Raw genomic sequence first — 25,598 nt, 5'->3', positions numbered from 1 at the left:
GAAAGATGAAAGACTAAATAATAGTTTCTTCTTTAGGTTCTCTGCCTCAACAAGACTTTCAGATAAATCCAGACATATTGAAAATGCCCTATGTTAGTAGAGCTATCATCTTGCTTCTGTCTGGAACAAAGATTCTAATGAAAATTAGGTTTTAAGAAGGCCAAGGGGATTAGGTTTTGTTTTGAGATCAGGTTATAGTCACAAAGCCTAGTGTCTCTAATGTTGTGCTATTACACATTTTAATTTTCAATTCTCATGTATCAATTTTTCTTTTATAATGTCTCAGAATGTCTTTTAAAGGTTAATTTAAAAAAATATTGCTCTGGTTAGATAGCTCAGTTGGTTAGACTGTCATCCTGATATTCCAAGGTTGCCAGTTCGATCCCAGTCAGAGCACATAAAAGAATCAACCAATGAATGCGTTAATAAGTAGAACAAATTGATGTTTCTTTTTCTCTCTAAAAATCAATAAATTAAAAAAATTTTTAAGCCTCCATTTGTAATACACTAATGCTGAGAAAAGTTATATACACAGAATTCCAGCTGCAACCACAACCATGTGGGATCATGACATGCTCAGTAACTATAAAAGGTTTTTCTTTTTTCTTGCAAGTATAATCTCCTCCAAAAGATCTTGCTATTTTTATCTTGGAATGTTTTTGCCATGTTGACTCTCTGAAGATTAACCTGGAATGCAAATAGGATGTGCGATGGATGTTCTATTTTATTTAGTGTTTAAAATACCACATGGTGTGTGACTTATTGCTACAGGTTTGTTATCCTTTCTCAACCAGTGTTTGAATACCTCCCACTCTCACTCATTCATCACCCTGATAGTCCTGTCCAAAGACTATCAGGTAAAATAAAACCATCAGTCAAAGCCAGATGGTGCCAGTGGCAAAAGCAAGCCTTTACCCTCATGGTACCTGCAATAGATAAATAAATAATAGTCACAGTTGACAATTTAATGAACATAAATTTACCACAGTAGGACATTCCTCCCCAAATATTTGAACTATTAAAATGTAAAAGGATAAATAAATAAGCATGTTATAGTGGTAGACAGGACCAAATTTCTCTTTTATTAATCTTAGGAAATCCACCGTATCACCTATGTTAGACTGACAGAGGTGGAGAGAAATATATGGGATATTACTGATCAAGATTAAGGGACAGAAAGCTAGACTGATGCTTAGGAAGGTGGAATGGATGTATTAGGACAGAAAGCAAGAATGATGCATAGGAAGGTGGAACGGATCTATTAGCTACAGCACATTTTTAGCTTACTGCTATTATTGCATCTGAGCAGAATTTAAATTCATTCATTCAAGAAATACTTATTGAGCATCCAACATGTGCACTTTACTGTGCCAGAAAACATCAGTAACTAAGAGTCAGGGAGTCCTCATGAAGTTTGTATGCCACTAGTATGAGCAGATAATAATAAATAAATTATCTTGGGTGGACATAAATGACGACTGGATAGGAAAATGAAAGGGAATAAAAGGTGACAGAAAGGGAATGTAGGGGGTGTGGTGCTGCTTTATGTAAGGTGATGAGAGAAAGCCTCCTCATGACATCTACAATAGTGAGATTTGAGCAGAGCCCTGAGGAAGTAAGAAAGCAAGTCATGAGAATAGGTGTGAACAAAGAATTTCAGGCGGAAGGAACAGTAAATTGCAAAGAGCCCTGAGGCTGTTACAATAAGCCAGGTGAGAAACCTTAGTAGTTTGGGCCTGATTACTTGGATATAGGGTTGTATCAGTTGGATTCTTAGGTGCAAACAATTGAAACTGGACTGGATTAGGGTAACATCAGAACTCACGTTACTGATGGGAAGGCCAGACAATCAGGCTCAGAAAATAAGGCTGGAACCAAGGAAAGCAAGCTGGTCCCAGGAAACACAACCATGATGAGACCACTGACTTATTAGGACATCAGTCTGTGGACGCCACAGCCACCAACCCCAGATGCCACCCCACTTCAGACAATTTAAAATATCTTGGCATCATTCTCTGAAGGTTCAAAGTAGCCAAGTCTAGGGAAGACAAGATGGCGCTGGAGTAGGTGGACATACCAACATCCACCTCCCAGAATCAAAGTGGATTACAAACTAATTTTAAGAACTATCATCTGGAAAAACCAACTTTGGACTAAACTAAGAGGACTCTTCAACCAAGGAACACTGAAGAAGCCACACCGAGACTGGTAGGAAAAGGGGAAATGCGGAGAGGGCTGCCCAGCTCCCCGGAGTGAACGGCAGCCGGGAGAGACTTGCGTGGCAGGAACTTAGTGTATCCCAAGGTTCTCTTTACCACGCTACAGTCGCAGAGCTCCAGGGAAAAGCAACCTGGTCTCATTTCTCCAGGCAGAGGAGAACAGAAGCTCCATATCCACACATGCTGCAGATGGCATTTCCAGTCTACCTGAGTCATTACCAGCTAGAAGCAGCAGTCATTGGGACTTGGACATGAGCTGCAAAGTATAGAATTGTGACAACAATTCCAGTGCCATGCAGATTTTTCCTGGATGTGGACTTTTCCTGGACTCCTGCTCCTTGTGATAGCTCCTAACAGACTGAACTGGGGTTGGGTTGCATTTTTTAGGGATTTGGCATGGTGTTGGGGCCAACTTGGACTTGGTGAACGTGTTAAGGACACTACTCTTTTATGGATTCTTGCTGTATTGGCCAAGAGTTTGCTTAAAGGCTTTAATCACTGTAAAAAAAATAGAGGACTGGAAGAAGAAGATGGGGCACATATACACCATGGTATACTAATCAGCCATAAGAAATGATGGCATCAGATTACTTACAACAAAACGGTGGGATCTTTATAATGTTATACGGAGTGAAATAAGTAAATCAGGAAAAAACAAGAACCACAGGATTCCATACATTGGTGGGACATAAAAACGAGACTAAGAGACATGGACAGAGTGTGGTGGTTATGGGGGGTGGGGGGAGGGAAGGAGGGGGAGGGAGAGGGGGAGGGGGAGGGGCACAAAGAAAACTAGATAGAAGGTGACGGAGGACAATCTGACTTTGGGTGATGGGTATGCAACAGAATTGAATGACAAGATAACCTGAACATGTTTTCTTTGAATATATGTACACTGATTTATTGATGTCACCCCATTAAAATAAAAATTCATTTATAAAATAAAATTTAAAAATTAAAAAAAAAAGTAGCCGAGTCTAGACCTTAAGAGGCTCACATTCCAGTTGCCTGGAAGTGATGGGCCTCTCCAGCTTCTAAGTACAAGGCAGGCTCAGATTTCTATTTCTACTTTATTGGCCCCATTTATAAGACAGGCTAAATTGTATCTCAGTTCCAGACTTCAAGAACGGATATTAGTCCTAAGGAGCATTTAATGTTATTAAGCCTTAGATAGGTCACACACACACACTACCCAAAGTCTAGAAATTTGTCCATCGTCAGCATTAACAATAGTAAGCAACAGCTAACATTAAGTGCCTTACTACCATCCAGGTACAGTTCTAAATACTTGCCATGCACTAACACATTTAATCCTTCAAAATTTCTTGGAGTTGTGGTAGTTAAATCTTGATACCTATGAATATTCTCTTATTCACATAACTTACCCTCCAAGCTTCCAAGGCAGGTGGAATAGTCCTATCAACAAGAAGAAAAAACGACAAGTATAGCTGACCTGTGGTGGTGCAGTGGATAAAGCTTTTACCTGGAACTCTGAAGTCACCTGTTCTAAACCCCGGACATGTCTGGTCAAGGCATATATGGGGATTGATGCTTCCTGTTCCTCCCTTTCTTTTCTCTCTCTGCCCACCTCTCTAAAATGAATAAATTTAAAAAAATTTTAAAAGAACACCACAAGTATATTCCTATAATGGGAAACATCCTTGAATATTTAGGAAATATACCTGAGACTGACATAATTATCTAGGAGCACATACTAAAATAGACTTTTAAATACATACACATAGGGAAACCACACTATCTATCCTGTGAGCTAGTTGAGGGTAAAGACTGTTCTTTTTTTTTCTATATTTTCTTTTTATATTTTCTGTATTTGGCATAGTTCTTGACTCAGTAAGTGAATGAATGAATGTTTTTTGAATGAATGAATGACCTTTATATAACATTTAAGGAAAATATTGTCTCCAGATGAAAAAGATAATTGAAAAATGAGTCAAGAGGTGAAACAGAAAAAAAGCTTTTTGTCTTTATTTGTAAAAGGACCTTTTCCACTGATGAACCATATAAATACTGGTTTCACAAAGTTAGAATATTAGAAATATGTACCATATATTCAGAAATTGAGTACACGATCTTCTTTTACTCCTCCGAAAGATGTAGCACTGATACAGGGACATCCAGTTCATCCCTTCTGAAGGGAATGGTCTTGAGCACCAAACTTGCCAACGTCTGCACCAGGAAGAACTGCAATAAATGTTTCCAAAACTCTGCTCCCTGGGCTTCATCAGAGGGCTTTCAAGGAAGAAAGGACAGTACTTACCAGACTCTGGGCCACCAAACTCTGCTTTGACCACAACAACACATTTTGTCTGTTTTGTGTATCTGGATTTTGAGAAATATCTGGGACAAAATTTTCGTGGCTAAAGAAAGTTTAAAAAATAACAAAAAAACACTAGGTGATCTTTAAGATCAACTTAGCTCTACTAATCAGTGATAATTATCACCCTCAGGCATATAGTAGACGGGAACAACTTTCCTCTGGGATACTAAATAAAAAGGTAGCTTAAACTATAGACTGACTATGTGAAAGCACTGTATGGTGCTTTGTGAAATCTAAAAAGAGGAGAACTTAGGAATGAAAATTAAGCAGTGGCTAGGAAATAGGATAGGACAATGTACAGTATGTAAGTTTAAAACATATATATGCAACACACACACACAAAATATGAGGGAGAAGGAATTACTAGGAGGTTACTATAGTGATCACAATATGAATTCAGATAGGCAACAAGAAAATGTCTAGAGTGATCCTATAAAGGAGATGATTTTTCATCAGAATTAAAAAGAATTATTTATTGGTGTTATGTTAATAAAATTATATACATTTCAAGTGTACAAATCTATAATACATCATCTGTATATAGTATTGTGTGTTCACCACCCAAAGTCAAATCTCTATCACCATTTATTCCCCTTTACACTCTTCTACTTCCCCTACACCCTTTTCCCTCTGGTAATCACCATGCAGTTGTCTGTATCTATAAGGATTACTTTTTTTTTAAGTTTGTCAGAATGATTCAATTTATTTGAACACAAATTTCTATTTTTCAAAAATCTTAAGTATTATAGAATATTAATGATAATACATTTGATCAGGAAACCTGTATAAGTTTAGAAAAAGCAAACAAAAGTAGAACAAAATGTGTGGTTGCATTATATTTAATACTGATAAATCCAAAAAAGATGTAGCTGTTTTACATTAAACCAAAGTCATTTAACTAGATCTATTTACCAAAGGTGAACTTAATTAGGTGAACTTAAATCCATAAAATGTTTCTGTGTTAGTTTTGAAAAGAAAATATTTTATTATAAGGAGTGAAATAAGTAAATCAGAAAAAAACAAGAACTACATGATTCCATACATTGGTGGAACATAAAAATGAGACTAAGAGACATGGACAAGAGTGTGGTGGTTACCAGGGGTGGGGGGAGGGAGGACATGGGAGGGAGGGAGGGAGAGAGTTAGGGGGAGGGGGAGGGGCACAGAGAACTAGATAGAGGGTGGCAGAGGACAATCTGACTTTGGGCGAGGGGTACGCAACATAATTTAATGACAAAATAACCTAGACATGTTTTCTTTGAATATATGTACCCTAATTTATTAATGTCATCCCATTACCATTAATAAAAATTTATTTAAAAAAAAAAAAAAGAAAATATTTTAAGTCTAGAATATTTAAAATGTTAAAAGTATATATAGGTTTTCTTATTTGGTGAGAATTTAGGAAGACAAATTGCATAAGATTTTAAAATTAAATTTATTGGGTGACATTGGTTAGCAAAATTATGTAGGTTTTAGGTGTACAATTCTATAATACATTATCTGTATATTGTATTGTGTGTTTACTACACCCAAGTCAAGTCTCCTTCCATCACCATTTATCTTCCTCTTTACCCTCTTCTACCTCCCAACCCCTTCCTTCTAGTAATCACTACACTGTTGTCTGTGTCTATGATGTTTTCTTTTTATTCCCCTTAATTCTTTTACTGTTTTCATCCAGCACCCCAAGCCCCATCCCCTCAATGGTCAGTCTGTTCTCTATATCTACGAGTCTGTTTCCATTTTGTCTGTTAGTTGATTTTGTTCATTAGCTTCCACATATATAAGTGAAATCATATAGTACTTGCCTTTCTCTGACTGGTTTATTTTATTTAGCATAATACTCTCCTGGTCCATCTATGTTGTTGCAAAAGATAAGATTTTCTTTCTTTTATACCCAAGTAGTATTCCATTGTGTAAATGTACCACAACTTTTTTATCCACTCATCTATTGATGGGCATTGGTCTGCTTCCAAATCCTGGCTATTGTAAATAATGTTACATCAACAGAATTTCTGAAGGCAGAACATGATTTGGCAGAATAAAGGAAAAATATAATTTTAGTTAGAGATAACAGCACCACTTAATGATAAGAGATAATACAATTTTGTATGTATAGAGAGTTCTAACAAGATTTTGCATAGCCTAGTCTATTCTCTAATATTGTACCAACATATGCCTGACCTGTTGTCCCCCTACTAGAATCCAAAGAAAATGCCCCCCCTTTTTTTAGCAGTGAGCAAGAGAGGGACAGACAGACAGGAAGGGAGAGAGATGAGAAGCATCAATTCTTCATTGCAGCACCTTAGTTGTTCATTGATTGCTCTCTCATATGTGCCTTGACCAAGGGGCTCCAGAAGAGTGAGTGGTCCCTTACTCAAGCCAGCAATCTTGGGCTCATGCCAGTGACTTTGGGCCTCAAGCCAGCAACCTTTGGGCTCAAGCCAGCGACCTTTGGGCTCACAGCAGCAACCATGGAGTCATGTCTATGATCCCATGCTCAAGCCAGCAACCTCCCCACCCCCGCTCAAGCCAGCAACCTTGAGGCTTCGAACCTAGGTTCTCAGCCTCCCAAGTCAACCCTCTATCCACTGTGTCAACACCTGATCAGGCAAGTAAACTCCCTTTTCAGTTCCAGAGAATTTTGCTGAAATTTGGTTTAATCGAAACAGCCCATATTTGTTGGTTATTCCTGGAGTATGATAAGATTACTAGCAACTTAAAATATACAGTGGTCTGACACTGAAGTGTCTCTGGGTATACATCAATTAAGAAGTCTAGAGCCTTGATGTCAAAATGTTTTTCCACTCTTAATTGGCTTTGTTGAGAAAAGTCTGTGGAAAGTGGAAGCAAAGGAGTGTATAGCTGGATCAGTGGCAAGAAAAATTAATTCTTTTCTAGAAATAATTCTTTTCTAGAACCAGCATGTCTGGTGGATCTTTTAAAGGACCACTATATACCACCAAACTGCCCTCTCCAATGTTTAGTCCTTGTTTCTCTCATGTATTTTCTCAGCAACCCAAACTACTCATGCATCTTTTCCACCTCCTACATAATTACTGAAATGAAATAATGTACAACTGAGAAAAGTGACTCATTTTTTTTCTAGCTGAAATCTGCTTTATTTTGCCTTCCTTATGCTCATCCATTTCCTAAACTGGAAAGTCATATTCCTTAGGTTCTTCCCAAATTTGGTTTTGGAGTGAACATGACCCCCACCTATAAATGAGATTTGTTTCCAAAGTTTGCTTTGCAAGTAAGCAGTTTAAAACTTAGAATATAATTTCCTAAAGAAATAAATCTAAGGAAGTGTTTAAGCTTCCCTATCAAACTAAAAAGGTTTACTTAATCTCTGTGTTATTTAGCTTAACTTCAAAAAAACCTAGCTACCTAATGACCATGAACCATTCTTTTTCCTTGATTCTCATACATATTCTTAAATAAAGAAAACAGACTACATTGAAGAATGTTTCTCTTTCTTCAGAATTCCCTATTCCTTCTCAGCTACACTCCTCAGAAGGAATCATATTTATATTTTTGTGTATGAGAGATGCACATTTGTTTCTTCATCCCCCTGAAGGTAAACCCACTAGTATAATTTCTTTTTTTTATTATTTGGAAATAAATATAACAACACCAGACAGATAGATGCTTTTATAGCACATATACAGGAACCGGAAAAAACAACAACAATTAAACATCATAATGATATAATTTTTTAAACTAGACATTAAAGAGAGTGAAAGAAAAGAATGTGTACATGCAGCTACAAGTCATATAATTAATAAAGAGGAAGGATATAAAGCCTCATCAGTATTCCTGTGGGATCAGTTCCAGAAGACAGTTTTAGATGTTTGGAAAGAGCTAAATGTTTAGCACCAGGTAAGGGCGGCAAATTACTGGATTAAGAAGACAATAGCTATATATTTTAAATGGCTACTCGTCCTTAGCCCAAATCACAAAAAGGGTCTATGTTAAGTCTGGTTCTGTTTTTGCTCATGTTAATGTATCCTTTTACAAGATGGGGACTGCTATTTGTTGAAGCAATCACCTGGAACCACTTGAGTAGAATCCAAGACTGTGTGGCCTTAGCTATGCACACTATATCTACTGGGTGCCCAGCTATAAACTGTGCCAGAGTGGGAATGTTTCATGACTGACCAGTGGAAACTGAGAAACCTTTGCCTCAGACCTACACAAATTTTGTCATCGTATACTACTCACCAGACACTGATAATTTGTTCATTTGTTTAGGCTCTGTTTACTCAGCTCCTATTTAATAGGAACCTATTATGTACAAAGCATTGAACTAGAGCTCTACATTGGCAATAAATGAAACATGATTTCTTCCTTAACAGTGCTCCCAGTATAGCAAAAAAGACAGGCATGTAACTTAATTTCTGTAACACAGTCTGTTGAATGTTGTAGTAGAGGTATGTACTAGACAAAAGGATGACACAAAGGAAAGAATGCCTGGAGAATCAGGGAGTCTCTACCAAAAAGGAAACTTCAGCCACATTGTAGAAATAAATAGGAAATGTGTTCTCTCCATAGAAAAGGAGATAAAGGAAAACACTCCAGGCAAAAGGAACAGTGTTTGGAAAGAGAGAAAATATTTTAAAAAACGTGTTATTCCATGAAATTATACAATTTCAATGGTGTGTGTGATGTAAAGAGGGGTAGATTCAGAAGTTTTAAGAATATAGGCAGGGACCAGAAAATTTACAAGTAAATATTCTTCTTTAAAAGTCAGATTGAGAGCAATCCGAAAGGAAAAGAAAAGAAATGGGGTGATGTGTTAGGTAGCAATCCGGACACCACACAGATGGATTAGTCACAACAGACCTCCCAAGGAGTCAGAGAAAGAGCATTCTGGATAAACAGGGAGCAACACAGGCAAAATATTTGAAGAAAGGAAGTGTGTAGTGGTGTTTTAAAAACTGAAAGGAGGTCAGCAGACTTGGTGATCAAGACAGATAGGGTTATCAGGAGTTTGACAAAGAGGCAAGGCTTGGGTCATGTATGATTTTACAGGCCATCTTATAATGAGTTTGGTTTTGGTTATAAGTGAAGTGGGACGCTACTTAAATTTTTTAAGTGAGGAAGATACCTGATCTGATAGACATACACACAACCTCATTCTGGCTACTGTGGGAAGAATAATTTAAGGGGTGAGGGTAAAAAAAGGGAGGTTAGAGAAACAGCTATTGCATTAGTCTCCATGAGAGACAAATTAGTTAAAGATGACAGTGGAAATGAAGAAAAGTGAACAGAGCCAAGACATAAATGAGCTAGAGTAAAGGAAAAGGAGAAATGAAGGTAGGTTGATTGGTTTGTTTATTTATTTATTTATTTTTACTTATAGAAACTAGAAAAAGTAGTAGAATCTAATGACAAAAGGAAGATCCTGGAGAATGAATTAAGGTTGCATTTCCATTTAGAGGACTAGATGAGAAAGGGGAAGACAAGAGATGATGACTTATTTTTAAGATATGCCGAGACTGGGACTCCTAAGGGTCATCAGAACAAGATTTCTAGTAGACTAATATAAATCTTAAAACCCAGTAGCTAAAAAACCTAGAGAATTTGAGATCCACTAGTCCATGCGAGAGTTATGGCATGGATTGGATTATCCATGGAGATTCAGTTAAGTAAGAACATACAAGAATAAAGACAAAAGTCTAGGTAACACTAATCTTTAGGAGATTGGTAAAGAAAAAGGAGCCAAGAAAAAAGTACATGTTCAGCCAAAGATGGAGGAGAGCAAAAACAGCAAAAATTGATGTTTATGGATGTCAAGAAAGTAAAGCAATTTAAGAAAGAAGGCAGGTTTCATATTTTCAAATGCCTCAGAAATGGCATAGCTTTTACCTGTCTTTCTGAGTTTACAGAGCCTTTGACTTGTATCATCTCGTATACCTCAACAGAGTCTAATACAGAGCTATCACAGAATAGATATCAGTATATCAATTAACAGGTTTTTCTTGAACCAAACACTGAACCCAATACCTTACCTTTAAAGGGTTTGCAAACCAGTTGGGGGAAATTAGGTACATACAAGTACAGATGAATAATCAAGTCAGTCTTTGTTTAATGAATGCCAAAGAAACAGAACAGGTGATAGGTGCTACTGAAGAACAAGTAGAAGGAGAAGTCCCAGAGAATCGTGGTAGTCAGGAAAGCCTTGACAAAGGAGATAACTCTTGATTCAGGCCTTAGGAGTTGGATAAGATTAAGTCAGAAAGGAGCTTTTTCAAGTAGTAGAAATGACAATGAAGAAAACTACAAGAAAACTGATCCTTAAACTTATATTGTTTGTTTGGAAAGAATGCCAAATATAGGAGCTTTGCCCTAGAACAGGGGTCCCCAAACTTTTTACACAGGGGGCCAGTTCACTGTCCCTCAGACCGTTGGAGGACCGGACTATAAAAAAAACTATGGAAAAATCCCTATGCACACTGCACATATCTTATTTTAAAGTAAAAAACCAAAATGGGAACAAATACAATATTTAAAATAAAGAACAAGTAAATTTAAATCAACAAACTGACCAGTATTTCAATGGGAACTAGGCTCCTCTCACTGACCACCAATGAAAGAGGTGCCCCTTCCAGAAGTGCGGCGGGGGCCGGATAAATGGCCTCAGGGGGCTGCATGTGGCCCATGGGCCATAGTTTGGGGACCCCTGCCCTAGAACATGCTATTTTATAAACTGAAAAGCCTTAAAGACAACTTAGTTCAATACTTTTGTTTACATATAAATGATAAGCCAGAGAAATTAAATTTATTTAAATTCACAAGCTTAGTCAATGGCAGATCCAGTAGAAGGTAAGGCAAGAATAGGAAATTGGCATCAGATTCCAAGAAGCCTTGAAAAACAATCATGAATAAATTCATTAACCCTGTAAAAAAAAAGAAAAGCCATTGACATTTTGAGGAAAAGAGAAGTGAAATGTAGGGAGTGAGCAAAGGTGATGATATCTAGAGCAGGAAATTTGGGTGAATATCTAGTCTTTTTCACCTTTCTCAACCGAAACACAAAACAACAGAGGATTTGAGTGACAGTTTCTTTCCACTTTCACAAGGATGGTATGTAACTACTCCCAGTAGAGTTTAGATACATGGGAGAGATGGTCTTTCACTGGCTTTAGGGCCTTACAGTGTTAGGGCTTGGTTCTCTTCTAAAACGCTAACTGAGAAAGGCTGGCAGAAGAGGGAAAGGACAGATGTGAAAAACATTGCAAAGAAAATTTGGTAACTGATAAGATAGTATGTATGGCTTTCATGTAGGAAAGAAGAGTGATCTGTTATTCTAAGTTAATGAGCTCAGTAACTGCGAATATACTGGTATCTGCAAAAGATATTGTGAAAAGTAAGGGAGTCAGTCAGGTGTCTAATCTAAGGAGAAAATAATTATTTTAACATGGTATCTTCCATGGTGATAACAAAGAATAGAAGGAAAATAATATTTTTAATATTTGTAAATCTCAAATTATGAGAGTTAATTTTGTCTATTGGCTTTCCTATGGTTCTTATCATTTGGTTCTTTATAGATAGATTTTTAAAACATACCCACATTCAGTAAAATTAACCATTTTTATAAGAGACATTGACTAAAATAAACTTTAGTTTGTACATAAGCCAATCAGTTTCCGTAATGCTTGATTGATAATATAGGAGAATTGTAGTGGTCTGGAGGAAAACCTTTAACCACTAAAATATAGTCTAGCATAAAATAAGATAATATCTGTGATGACAAAATTGGCACTTTTTTTTTTTTTTTTTTTTAGCATTTCCCTACTTAAGTGAGGATATAAAGTGGTCCTAAGTATGCTTATAAATATACTTTAATACATCACTTTTCTAAACTTCTTGAATTCTTCCCTGAATAGTCTTGTTCTTGGGCTTATTGTGTCTTCCAGATGATGTTTAGAAGTGAAGTCTGAGCCATTTATGGTCATTAATATTCCTATGACAGTTTTCACTGTAGGGTTATGGCCCAGTTCCAAATTGAGTGATTCTATTTTATAACTCCTTCTTCCTTTTCAATTACAAGCTTCATTTCCCCCTATATACTGGTTTTACCCCCAAAATTTAAAGTATGAAGTTGAAGATGGAAGAAAGAATATGCAAGAAAGTAGGTATTATTGATATGTTCTGTAGAGCCTTAACTGCCCATCAGTATGGAGTATAAATGTGGCTGAGTTATCAAAAGTAATCACCCCATGTCTTTCAATGGAAGGCAATTAAAGCCATAGGAACAATGAATTTAGGTTAGCATGGAAGATGTTCAAATAAATACTAAATACGAACCTGATTTCTCCAGAGTAGCTTTCCCAGATGATAAAGAAAATATCAATAGAGTTGCTTTCTCTTTCATTAGAGCAAACAAATGCGGGTTAAAGGTAAGATTCAGAAGATCTTACTCTTTAGAAAAGAAAAAAAATTTTTCTGAATAAAGCAAACCCTCAACTGAGATTTGACTAAAGAAAGGACCAATACTTTTTTTTTTAATTTTTTATTTATTCATTTTAGAGAGGAGAGGGAGAGACAGAGAGAGACAAAGAGAGAGAGAGAGACAGAGAGAGGAGAGACAGAGAGAGAGAAGGGGGGGGAAGAGCTGGAAGCATCAACTCCCATATGTGCCTTGACCAGGCAAGCCCAGGGTTTCTAACCGGCGACCTCAGCATTTCCAGGTCGACGCTTTATCCACTGCGCCACCACAGGTCAGGCAGGACCAATACTTTTTTTATTATTATTATTCATTTTTAAAGAGGAGAGAGAGACAGAGAGAGAGAAGCGGGGAGGAGCTGGAAGCATCAACTCCCATATGTGCCTTGACCAGGCAAGCCCAGGGTTTCAAACCAGTGACCTCAGCATTTCCAGGTCGACACTTTATCCACTGCGCCACCACAGGTCAGGCCAGGACCAATACTTTTTAAATGAGAAAATACCATTTTTTCCTTCCTTTTGAAAATTTCAGAAATCTTAAGAAATGTTAATCTACTAAAATTTAGGGGAAAAAATTCTCCAACTGTCTAAGTGAAGATGAAGTGAAGGAAGTTTATGATGTATCACTTATGAAGTCCCACTATCCCCTTACATCTCTCAAATAAAATATTTTTTCTCCCATTGATTTAAAGAGAAAGGATTTTGAAATGCAATGTCCACTCCAAATATACTCAATGCCTACTTCCCATCTCCTATTAGAATCCTGTTAGAAAGTGACTAACCAAAGGATTTTCTCTTTAAAGAAATTCTGCCTTGGTTTTGTTTGTTTGTTTTCTGATAAATACTAGAGACAGTTGTCTCTACTGGAGTTTGAGTACAACTGTGGAATGCATCCTTTGGAATAACTGTTTAGGAACTAATCTGGCAATTAATTTTGCTTCTCAGTTTATACTCTAAGCAGATAAATTGGTTTCTAAACTAAAATAGGAATGGGAAGGGCATATGCTGTCTAACAGCTCCTAGTCTAGGCTAATTTCTAGGCTAGTTGTGCTAAGAGATTCTGAAGCCATTAGAAAAGCAGCCAGTTCTTGAGTTTGCTTAACCTTTGGAGATCATTTTGTTTATTTTTTTTCTTTGCCTCATCTAGCTCCTTTATATAGTCATTAATAGAAAGATATTAGAATATTTCAAATTTTAATTTAAAAATAAAAATTTTGAGTAGTTATTGGAACTAGGATTACAAATAAAAGATGAAAGACTAATTATCAAAATTCAACATTTAGAGCAAGCTGGTGTATATGGAGACAATAGCTCCATATTTTAGAAAGTGCCAATTTGAGCCCTGGCCGGTTGGCTCAACGGTAGAGCGTCGGCCTAGCGTGCGGAGGACCCGGGTTCGATTCCCGGCCAGGGCACACAGGAGAAGCGCCCATTTGCTTCTCCACCCCTCCGCCGCGCCTTCCTCTCTGTCTCTCTCTTCCCCTCCCGCAGCCAAGGCTCCATTGGAGCAAAAATGGCCCGGGCGCTGGGGTTGGCTCTGTGGCCTCTGACTCAGGCGCTAGAGTGGCTCTGGTCGCAACATGGCGACGCCCCGGAGGGGCAGAGCATCGCCCCCTGGTGGGCAGAGCGTCGCCCCATGGTGGGCGTGCCGGGTGGATCCCAGTCGGGCGCATGCGGGAGTCTGTCTGACTGTCTTTCCCTGTTTCCAGCTTCAGAAAAATGCAAAAAAAAAAAAAAAAAAAAAAAAAGAAAGTGCCAATTTGAAAAAAATAGATAAATATGATGATTATTGATGGAATTAGTTAAATTACATTTAAAATGAGGTTACTAATATCAAAGAGTAGCACTTCTCTGACATAAATCCAAGGTTGAAGTTTTACACCCATTATTGCTCAATATTTTTTGCAGAAACAGATCCCACACACTAGAAAAAGAACAATGCTCACTCTGCCAAGTTAGAAAGAATACATGGTAGCTAGTGTTTCTCTTAGATAGGTGGTACCTGCCAGAGTTCAGTTTCTCAAAGACAGTGTAAAACCTGTACCTGTCAATTTCAGATCCGTAGATTTGCCCTAACCTATTTTTTTTTAGGTATAAAAGCACATGAGGTCATTTATCAATGTGGTTACTACTTCTTTTCAGAATCATTAGTGATGATAGCCCTATCAATAATATATGCAATACAGGCCAAATAAAAAGAACCAAAAGGAAAAATTAGTGGGCAATCACATTTGAGCTAAGTCCTTCTTGATCTGGGTAGCTACCCTATTATGGATATATAGGCATATATTCAGGAGACACTTTGTCAGCCAAAATCACTCTTGCACTAGATTCATAGATGTAGCCTTTCAGAAAATTTGTCAAAACCACGTGACCTAAGTCCTTTCTCTATTCAGAGCTAATTGGTCTGTTGGTAACTAGCTGACTGAAGAAAGATCAATCAGATTCACTCTTTTTTATTCTTTTTCTCATTCTCTCTCTCTCTTTGGTCATTTAGAATTTTGAAAAATTTGAATGGAGAGACAGAAAAGTTGGGGTTATTAGTAACTGAGTCCTTTTAATTTAGGGCTCTGGAAAGAAAGTCTATGCATTCCTGTTGTTGAGGTTCCCAGGTTTACTCTGGTTCTTCTAAATTTGGCTGTTCAACTTCCTAATTTCTGATATACCTAGTTTTCATTAATAGATCCCTTTTATAGACTCATAAGGTAAAAAAAAAAAAAAAAAAAAGACTCATAAGGTTAGTTTCCGTTACTTGTACTCTATCAAAGGACATATAAATAATAGAAGTGTAGGGGTGGGTGTGTGTAAAGACAGAAACATACAGGTGACTAGAATGAAGAATTAAATGAGATACTGACCATTAACCAACCACAAACATAATCAAAGAAATAACTGTACCTTTCTGGATATCAGTTTACTTCCAAATTTCTAGTTAACTTACATTTCTATTAAAATCTATATAAGCTCCCTATATAAAAGTATTTTTCAAAATATGCATGATATTAATTCCTCTTTTTTTAGACTTTTCATTTATAGAAAAAACAAAATCTCTTAGACAAACTTGGTTCAATTATTATACTTAAAAATATTTTCAGATATTATCCATCTATCAAGGAATAAGATTCTTTAGTTTACAAAACTCCATAGCTTATATGAGACTTTGATAAATTTTGTTTTATTAAATTGCTAACTTATCCCAATCACCCAAGGACACAGGAGAACTGAAATATGCTTTGTAGAGATCCTGAGAACTTATAAAATTATTTTTGGCATTTAGAGTTGAGTTGGAAAAAGTTCAGGATCTTATATCACTTCTGATGTGCGATAATTAATTCCTAATGCATGGAGGAACCCTAAAGTTGCATCAAAATTACGTTGAAGTGATAATCTTTGAACTTCCCTCAACCATTTTCCACCTTCTAACCAGTCCCATACTCCCTCTCGCCTCTTCTGCCTGACTGGGCCCTTATGTGATGGATGTGAGCACAGCATGCCTGGTAATATTAGTGCAGAAAACCCAATTTAGAATTGAGTTGGGGGTGGGGAAGGCAATGAAAGAGAAGCAGCCGATTTAGCAAATGGAGAAGAAAAATATAGATGTGAAGAAAAGACTAAAGCAGTAAAAGATATAAGGAAATATAGTGACTTTTTCTAATGCATTTGAACTGATCTTTGGGGACTCATGACAAAGATATACTATACTTCTATTCATTAGCATTGTTAATATTTTCCTTGTAAAGAATAGGAGAGAAGGGATGAAAATGAAAAATCTATCATTTATCTATCTATCTATCTATCTATCATCTATCTATCATCTATCAATCATCTTCTATACAGAGAGCAAGGGTGCTACTTTGCTTAGAACCATGAATACTTTAGGTTCCAGTATGTGGAATTCTTCAATTAATAATACCTTACGCCCTGGCAGGTTGGCTCAGTGGTAGAGCGTTGGCCTGACGTGCGGGGAACCCGGGTTTGATTCCCGGCCAGGGCACATAGGAGAAGCGCCCATTTGCTTCTCCACCCCCACCCCCTCCTTCCTCTCTGTCTCTCTCTTCCCCTCCTGCAGCCAAGGCTCCATTGGAGCAAAGATGGCCCGGGCGCTGGGGATGGCTCCTTGGCCTCTGCCCCAGGTGCTAGAATGGCTTTGGTTGCGGCCTAGAGACGCCCCGGAGGGGCAGAGCATCGCCCCCTGGTGGGCAGAGCTTCGCCCCTGGTGGGCATGCCTGGTGGATCCCGGTTGGGCGCAAGTGGGAGTCTGTCTGACTGTCTCTCCCTGTTTCCAGCTTCAGAAAAATACAAAAATAATAATAATAATAATAATAATACCTTACACTTGAAAAACACATTGTTGGCAAAACACTTTTATTTTTATAACTTCATTTGCACTTCAAACCAACCTAGCAGAAAAGACAAGTCAAGATCTAGAGTGTTCTTTTTATGTGTCCACTACATAGATGAATAAACTGAGGCCCAGAAAGATTAAGTTACTTACCTAAGGTCACATGACAAGCAATTGGCAGAGCCGGGTCTAGAACCCAGGAGAAGGGTTTATTGCACTACAAAGACATGAAACAGGACATTAAATAAACAACATCTATGAAAATAAGATCCGTAAATAGTTAAGGATAGGAAATCTGGAGGGTCAGAAGAGACTTCATAGTACAATTCACAGCAAGTGTGCAACTCTGATCTAAGCAGATGGGAGAAAGTGTAACTTTGACCACAACCACCTTGTGAGGAGAAACAATAAAGTTGAATGTGCATTTACATAAAGTCAGCTCTGAATAGGTACATGAGAATGGTTTTCTGTCCCAAACATCTCTCCTAATGGCCCATCATGGTGACTCTTCCTTTCTTACTTTTATTCACTTAGCAAACATTTTTTATTGAGAAGTTAATATGTGCCAGACATAGCTTAAAATATCTGTTTTGTCTAAAATACCCATTTGGAAGGTTGGAAGGGACACCCTTATCTGAAAGTTTTTCTTTCATAGCCTCACCACTAACACCAGCCTAAAATAGTAATAATGAATCAGAAAAACTCCCCTTAGATCTGAGAGGAAAAGAAAAAGAAAACAGAAAAACTCCAAAAAAGAGATTAAAAGAGATTGAGAGCCATGAACCAGATATAGAATAAGAGATTAGGAAACACTACTCAACTTTAGCAGTTAAAGACAAATTTCACCTATAAATCATTTTGTTTTCTGCTCTTCTCAAAGCCATGCCAATCTAGTCAGAGGAAAATATACTACCTGGAGTCTGGCAGGAAGTACTTTCATGGAAAGCTGTGGTTGCAATTTGCTTATATTGGCTACAATAGGCCTGCTTCAGAATCCAGATCCATTCAGTCTATTCAAATTGATATGATTCTCCTTCATTTTACATGGCGTTTGAAGAACTACTTACCATTTAACCTCCTTTTATTTGAAAAGTTGTGGAACAAAGCAATAGAGTAAACACTTGGGGCCAACCAAAAGAAAGGGTCTGAAAAGGCCCAAGACTATAGTAACCAAATGTCTTTCTTGGGTCTCTACTCATCTTAGAGGGTGGGGCTGTGTGCTGGTTTGTAGGGAGGATAATATCAAAGGGAAATTTCCAAGTAGTAACAATTATGGTAGTTTGGAGAAACACAGTATTAATGGGTTTATTTTGTGCCTATCTTCACTAAAAAGTGATGTTTATCATCCTACAGGTCAGTAACAAAAATCAGTGATAATCAGCTCCACTTCAAAATTTAATGCCATTAAGTTTAAGAAAAAATACTAGTGGTTCCATCCACTTACAAATGCTAAAACTTATGCAAAGTCTATAAACCTGGATCCATATCTATATAGCAAACAGATTATCCACAATTAAAACCAGTTGTTATATTTGGCAAGTATTGTAGTAGGCACTGGAGATAGAAGAATAATTAAGATTCCATCTTTCCCTTAAACAGCTCACAGTATGAATACCAGTATGTAAAAAAAACAACAACAAAAAACACAAATGCTATTAAAAATGTTATGTAATGCAACAAGTGATATAATAGTGATATTATAAAATATAGCATAGTCATAAACAAGGTAAAAGAAACTTAATTTAGGGAGGCCAAGAATGGCTTCAAAGAGCTTACTCATAGAGAGAAAATGGGAATTTTCCAGGTTGAGAGGGAGCGTAATGTGGTCAGAAAGTACAGTATGAGCAAAGGCACCCCAGCCTGAAAAATTTATGTTGTGTTGTAAGTTAAGAGGAGAGCGGTTAAAAATGGCATTGGAAAGATAAACAATAGTAGGTTGTGTCACCCATGCTGAGCACTTTGTACTTTTACTTCCTGTTAAGAGGGGACATTAAAGGACTTTAAGGAGGAAAATCATATGACTAGGTTTGTGTTAGGAAAGGTAAGTACAGTGTTATTTGCAAGAAGAATTGAAGGAGAGCAAGATGGAGGTAGGGAGTTTATGAAACAATCTATAGCCTTTGTCCAGATAAGAAGTAATGAAAGTCTGAACAGACTTGTTTGTGGTGGAGTTAAAAAACAGAGGATGGATTTAAAACCTTTTTACTAGTAGTGGGATGTGGGGATTTAAAAAAGGACTGTGTTCAGGATTACTCCCAGGTCCCTAGAGTTTGGAAGGTGACTAGACAGTGGGAATTTGGGGGAAGACTAAGTGGAGACTGGTTTTGTGCACAATAGATGCAGTCATGTCTTAAATACTTAGAGATACCTGATAGTTCAGGAACTCAGGAGAGATATCCAGCATACAGACTTGGAATTCACACAGGTGGTCAAAACTCTTGACATGAATGAAATCCCCTAGAATTGGTGTGTAAAGTAAGAAGAGATATGGACCAAGATCATGAACTAGGAGATAATTGATATTTTGGAGAGAAAAGGGTGAAAAAAAGCCCGCAAAGAAGACTGAAATGGACCTATCAGAGACAGGACAATAAGAAAAGTTATTATGGCAGTCAAATGGGGAGAGGGTTTCAGGAAGAAGGATAGACAATAATACAAAATATCAAAAAGATATCAAATAAGACATAAACTGAAGAGTCAGTGGATGTGGTGAGTGTGATCTTTTTCAAAATATGCTTTCAATGGAATTATGGAAACAGAAGCCTTATTAAAGTAGATATAATAATGAGTGGGAAGTCATAAAGAGAAGGAAGTGAACGTGGGGAGAACTTTTAGGGACTTTGTTCTAATAGGGGGGTGAGACAGAGCACTGTAGACAGGGGGACAGGAGAGTCAGAGGATGGTCCTTTAAGATAGAAGAGATAGAGCATACTCATAGGCTGTGGGGAAAGGAGTTAATACAGTAGGAGAAGTTAAAATTTCAAGAGAGAGTAGGACATAATGGAATGAAAATCTGGAGGAAAAATGGAAAGAGTAAGTACCCAAGCAGAGGGATCAACTGTGACCAAAAACAACTACTCTCTAACAGAAAATGGCAGTAGTGTGGGCACTGGACAGTCTTGAAAAACTGGAAGTTTCAAAACAAACCTCACATTACAAAACTAAGATTTTTTTATTTTACATTTGTATTGATCTTTGTATTTATATCAATTTGTGCAATTCCTACTAAAATCTTCTTAGTCAAGCAGAGGGAGATTTTTGTTGTTTGTTTTTGATTTTGGTTTTTTAGTCTCCATCTTATAGGAGGAAACCAAAGCCCAAGATTATGTGATTCATTCAAGACCATAGAATCAGTGTGTGTCATAAACTAAGGACACTCAGCACAGTGCTCTTCTCAATACCTCAGAGGACGTTATGAAGATTTCAGTGCAATGGTGCAGAGGTATCCTGACCACTCTTTTGAAATTCAGAAGGGAGAATTCCTGCCCAAAATCACTTCTCTGATTGACAACAGACATTCTTGGTTGCCTAAATGTCTCTATGACAGCTAATAGGAAAGTGAATGCTGTATCTCCTCTTGAGATGACCTAAGTATGTGCACCCTTTGAAATGTTCTTTTAATATTAGAGGAAGATTTTAGACTGCATCAGTATGAACAAGGAAATATTTGGTTAATACATGTGCTCTACTACTCCCATAAAGGACCCCGCCCCCTTTCTTATGGGGCCAGGTAAACTGAAGAATGTGGAATTATCATCTGAGATATATCACTGAGAATTTCACTAGGAAAGAAGCAAAAGAGATCCCTTATCCCTCTCCCTCTCAGTGAACAGTACCACTACCTTTTAGCATAAAACATAAAAGAAGTTTTCTATAGTTTTGCCAGCTCAGCAAGAGAAAAAAATTAACTCTATTAAGTTTTTATCCCAGTTGCCTCAGCATGAGTGGAAAGGGAGTGATAATAGATACAGACTGTCAGCACGACATAATAGGGCTCATCATACATGAGTTAGAAGGAATTACAGAGTCACCAGATATGAACACATTTCTGGATTCACCATGGATTTTTCTAAGGTTCTCTGCAAGTCCAGATAATTTGACAGGAAAAAAAAATCCCTTTATAATATTTCCTCTTCTGTTTAAATTTGGAAATGTGTGGTAGAAAGCAGCATTTAAAAAATGAAGAGTTTCAATTATATTAAGTAGAATGTCTCCATTTAATTAATTCACTTGGTCCCTAGGTGACATTGGGTGTGGCTCAGCCAGATTTAGGAAGCATCCAATTTGTAACTAGGAGGAATGGTCAGCACCAAGCAGCAACAAGGCATCCTTCCACATCACACCTTTCCAACACTGCAAGGGAAAGGTGAGGTTGGAATTCTAAATCACAGATCACATTCTCTTGGATAAGGGTTATTTGTTGAATGAAGATAAAGGAAGATGTTGGTGGGGTTGGAAGGGTAGGGGTAGAGGGGCTATCTGCTTGCATTGGTATTCTTTACACTTAAAGTCTTTAATTTTAAACAAAGGAAACACTGTACAGTTATCTTGCTTTGTGAATTCAGATCCTGTCTTGCAAGTTTTTCATCATCTGCAATATGCATGGTAATTAAGCTATTTAAAGTTAGCCCCAAGATATTTGAAAATCATAAGCCAATAAAATTTCAGGGATTCTTTTATTTTATTCTTCCTTTTCCCACTTGTTTATTATCTTCTCATCCCCACCCCAGTGCCACTCTCTTCTTCCTGCTGTAATAATCTATAGTAGTAGGTAATTAATGGCAAATAAAGATCATTTATGTTTTCTTCTCACCCACTGGCAATGTATTACAACTCAGAAATCCAAGATTGCTTCTTTACGCTGCTCAAGTGGAAGAGGAAGGAAGTGCAATCTCTTTAGCCCCCTCCCACATTTCTGCTGGATTTTATGGGTGTGGCAGAGTTTAGACCTTTGCAGATTTTTGCCCTTGTTTTATTCCCTATTAAATACTGGGATGATGAATAGATGTCAGAAGAAAGATAAACATAATCAGATGATGTAAGATCATTTCACCCACAAGCAGGAAACCTGTGTGAGACTTAAGTACTCACACTATATAAATGCCAGTCAGTGTACTATGGAGTCCACACCCTGAATACATCATTTCCTTCCATCTGATTTCATACTATCCTACATACTGACTTATGTGAGTGATAGACAACAGTGGTAAATAGGGAACAGGACCATTTCACACAGAAGCACACATTTATAAACTGCATGGACAAAATAGGACAGTTTCTATACCTTTCATTATCTCTCTTGAGTATAAATCATGCTAAAACATAGGCAGGCATGTGGAAGTCATACAGAGTGCATGCATGACTACCGTACATAAAGTATGCAGGTGCTATACACATTTAGTACAATTTTCTACAGCTTCCAAACACAAAATTTCAGCTCATCACTGCACATTCCATTGAACACTTGGGGCTGTCACTGAAATAGAATCCTAGTGGGGAGGCAGCAATCCCCTTTTGGGGAAGGGAATTCCTTTAGCCTCAATTCTCTTTCTAAAAATCATGCTTGGTTTCCTTTGTGAAAGGGGGGTTGCATACACTTGTGTGTGTACAGAGAATGGCAAAAAGTTGTAAAGCAGCATATTTTTCTTTCTAAAAATCAAAGCTTTTTTTTTTTAAAGAATAGCATTGGCTTCCTCAGGGCTCCGCCTTCTTAAATTTTATTTCCCTAGTTCACCAATGGGGCAACCTCAGGACGTTTCCTGGACAGTGTGCTTAACCCAGCCACCTGTATCTACTGCATTTATGTATTAGAAAGAAGACGAGAAAAAGTGTCCTGGTTTGAAAAATGAGCCAAGGAAAACCTCAATCTCTAGAACCATAGAGCAGTTTAGAGAAGTATGGCATGTCAGACTCTCATGCTCTTCCCCAAACACTCCAGCACAAATCACACACAAAACCCCAGGTGCATGCTACTTTATCCATCTACATCTATCTATCTATCTATCTATCTATCCATCCATCTATCTATCCATCCATCCATCCATCTATTTTTGCCATGCCTCTTTACCTACTGCTCTGATATTCTGCTTCTGTCTCCCTTCCCCTTCCCCTTCCCCTTCCTTCTCCTTCATCCTCACTCCCCACCCCTCCTTGCAGGGCGCTGGCTAAATGTTCAGATCGGCAGGCTGTTTCTTCTCTACTCCCGCCCTCCACCCCCTTCGGATTCAGCGAGTGTATTACAAATTGCCCGATATCCAATACCTGCACAGGAATAGTGCCCAATTCTTATCTCTAGCACCCCACCCCTGAGGCAATCAATCTGCAAAAGGCTCCTTTGACTAAGACTGTCATCCCTTCCCACGGGCACGCGCGCACACACAGACGCACAAGCACATCCTCACCCATATCCCACACCCATTTTTCTCCTTAACCTTCGCTAAAACCTCTCAAATACGTTCCAGTGAATATTTGAAAGCTTCATTTGGCGAGTACCAGGTCACTGTCGGTTTCTGCGGAATACCATACTCGTCATTGCTCCCCACCCTCACTCTAATCAAGTTTCTAAAATGTCTTTCAAGAAATAAGTGAGCAATTTGAAATGGAAGAAAAACCTGGGCAGTGGGGGAGGGAGGGAGGGCGGGGACCCGGATTCTTGTTAATCCTGTATATGTCTCTCTTCCTAACGAAAATGAGTCACCATGCTTATTATACAGAATGTAGCCTTGCTCTAGTCATTGACAAGCCCAGGAAAGATGTACAGAAGGGGAGGAAAGACCTGATTTCCAACAGGTAATACTCGGCTCGTCTTTCCCATCCCGTCGGAGCTGAAGGATCCTAGGGGCGTGGTCCACCCTCTCCTCGGACCAACTGGTGCACAATCGCTACGGGGATTTTCCCCTTCCACAGGGCCAATGTCTCCCCTAGCCCCAGTTACCTTCAGATTCTCGCTCACTCTTTCTTTCTTTTTTTTGGGGGGGGGGTGTTGGGGGTGGGGTGGGGGAGAGCATCTCCCAAATCACAGTTTCATTCATTGAAAAATAAATAAATAAATAAAGCCTTCGTGTGGTCTTCCATTAATACCTGGGCCCATTTGAGATTTAGGTGTGTAAAAAATAAGGTTTCTCCCGCAGCACATGTGAGAAAATTGTACGACAGAACAAGCAATACTCATTACTGAATATTCTTTCAACCTGCTTTTTGCAAGTAATATAAGGGTTGCCTCCCCATCTCGGAGATGTAGAACCCACATTTTCCCCCCCACACACCCGTTTTACATCCACACCCGCAAAAGCAGACCGAAATGCTGAACATTTACTAATAGCCAAACAAAATAAAATAAAAATCTTATTTCTAGCCAAACAGGCATATTTTTTTCTAACCTTTTGGTAGTAGAAATGCAAAACCAGAGCATAAGAGACAGAATAAAATAAAAGCTGAGATGCAACCATCAGTTACCATATGCTAAGGAAAGGCGAGCACCATGGCCAGAGCAGAAGCAGTTAAAATATTTTTTCTGCCTTTACAGGGAGATACTGCACTCTGGTAATTTCACAACAGCAAGAAGTAAAAATCTTTTTAGCTCTACCTGTTTGGTTCTTCTCATACAGCACAGCATGGTTGTGTCCTCCCTTGCCTTCTTCCTGCTTTCTCTCCTTTCCTCCTCTCTCTTTCTTATTCCCCCCCTCTCCACCTCTTTTCTGCTCGCTTGCTCACTCGCTCTCTCGCGCTAGCGCGCTCTCTCTCCCTCCCTCCCTCTCTCTCTCCCTCACACACACCAGGGCAGTTAGCTGCAACTGTAAGGTCCACAGCTATTGCTCATCGCACATGCTCTCTCCTCTCTCCTCCTCCTCCTCCTCCTCCTCCTCCTCCTCCTCCTCCTCCTCCTCCTCCTTCTCTCTCTCTCTCTCTCTCTCTCTCTCTCTCTCTCTCTTTCTCTCTCTCCTCTCTTCTCTTCTCTCTTCCCCTCCCCTCCTACTCTCTGTCTTTCTTTTTCTTCCCTGGCTCTCCTCTCTTTCTCAGAATTGTTCACTAGATTTCAATGACTAATCACTTCCCCAGCCCCCACCCCCATTCTAGACAGACGCCCCCTCCCAGTTCACTGCCAGCCTCATGAATATTTAAACATCTCCAATCTGGACCCAATTACCCACCGACTTTCCTTGCTGCATTGAGTGGGTGGTAGGGTGGGGACAGAGCAGGATATTCCAGCCGGTTCAGGAGATTGGATGGAATGTGTTTTTATGGAAGA

General features: G+C 38.3%; 1 protein-coding gene across 1 annotated transcript in view; it reads right to left on the bottom strand.

The window, feature by feature from the left end:
• GAP43 (growth associated protein 43) overlaps nt 1–25,073 on the bottom strand; it is a 120,402-nt gene extending 95,329 nt beyond the window's left edge. The window contains exon 1 of the mRNA XM_066241161.1: nt 24,936–25,073. Within this exon, the coding sequence (XP_066097258.1) occupies nt 24,936–24,965 (30 nt within the window). The 5' untranslated portion in view covers nt 24,966–25,073. The remainder of the gene's footprint in view (nt 1–24,935) is intronic.
• Between the last annotated feature and the right edge of the window lie 525 nt (nt 25,074–25,598).

This window comes from Saccopteryx bilineata, chromosome 8 (assembly GCF_036850765.1).
Source record: "Saccopteryx bilineata isolate mSacBil1 chromosome 8, mSacBil1_pri_phased_curated, whole genome shotgun sequence".
Taxonomy (NCBI): domain Eukaryota; kingdom Metazoa; phylum Chordata; class Mammalia; order Chiroptera; family Emballonuridae; genus Saccopteryx; species Saccopteryx bilineata.
Note: the sequence above shows the minus strand (reverse complement) of the source record. Positions and strands in the feature narration are given on the sequence as shown.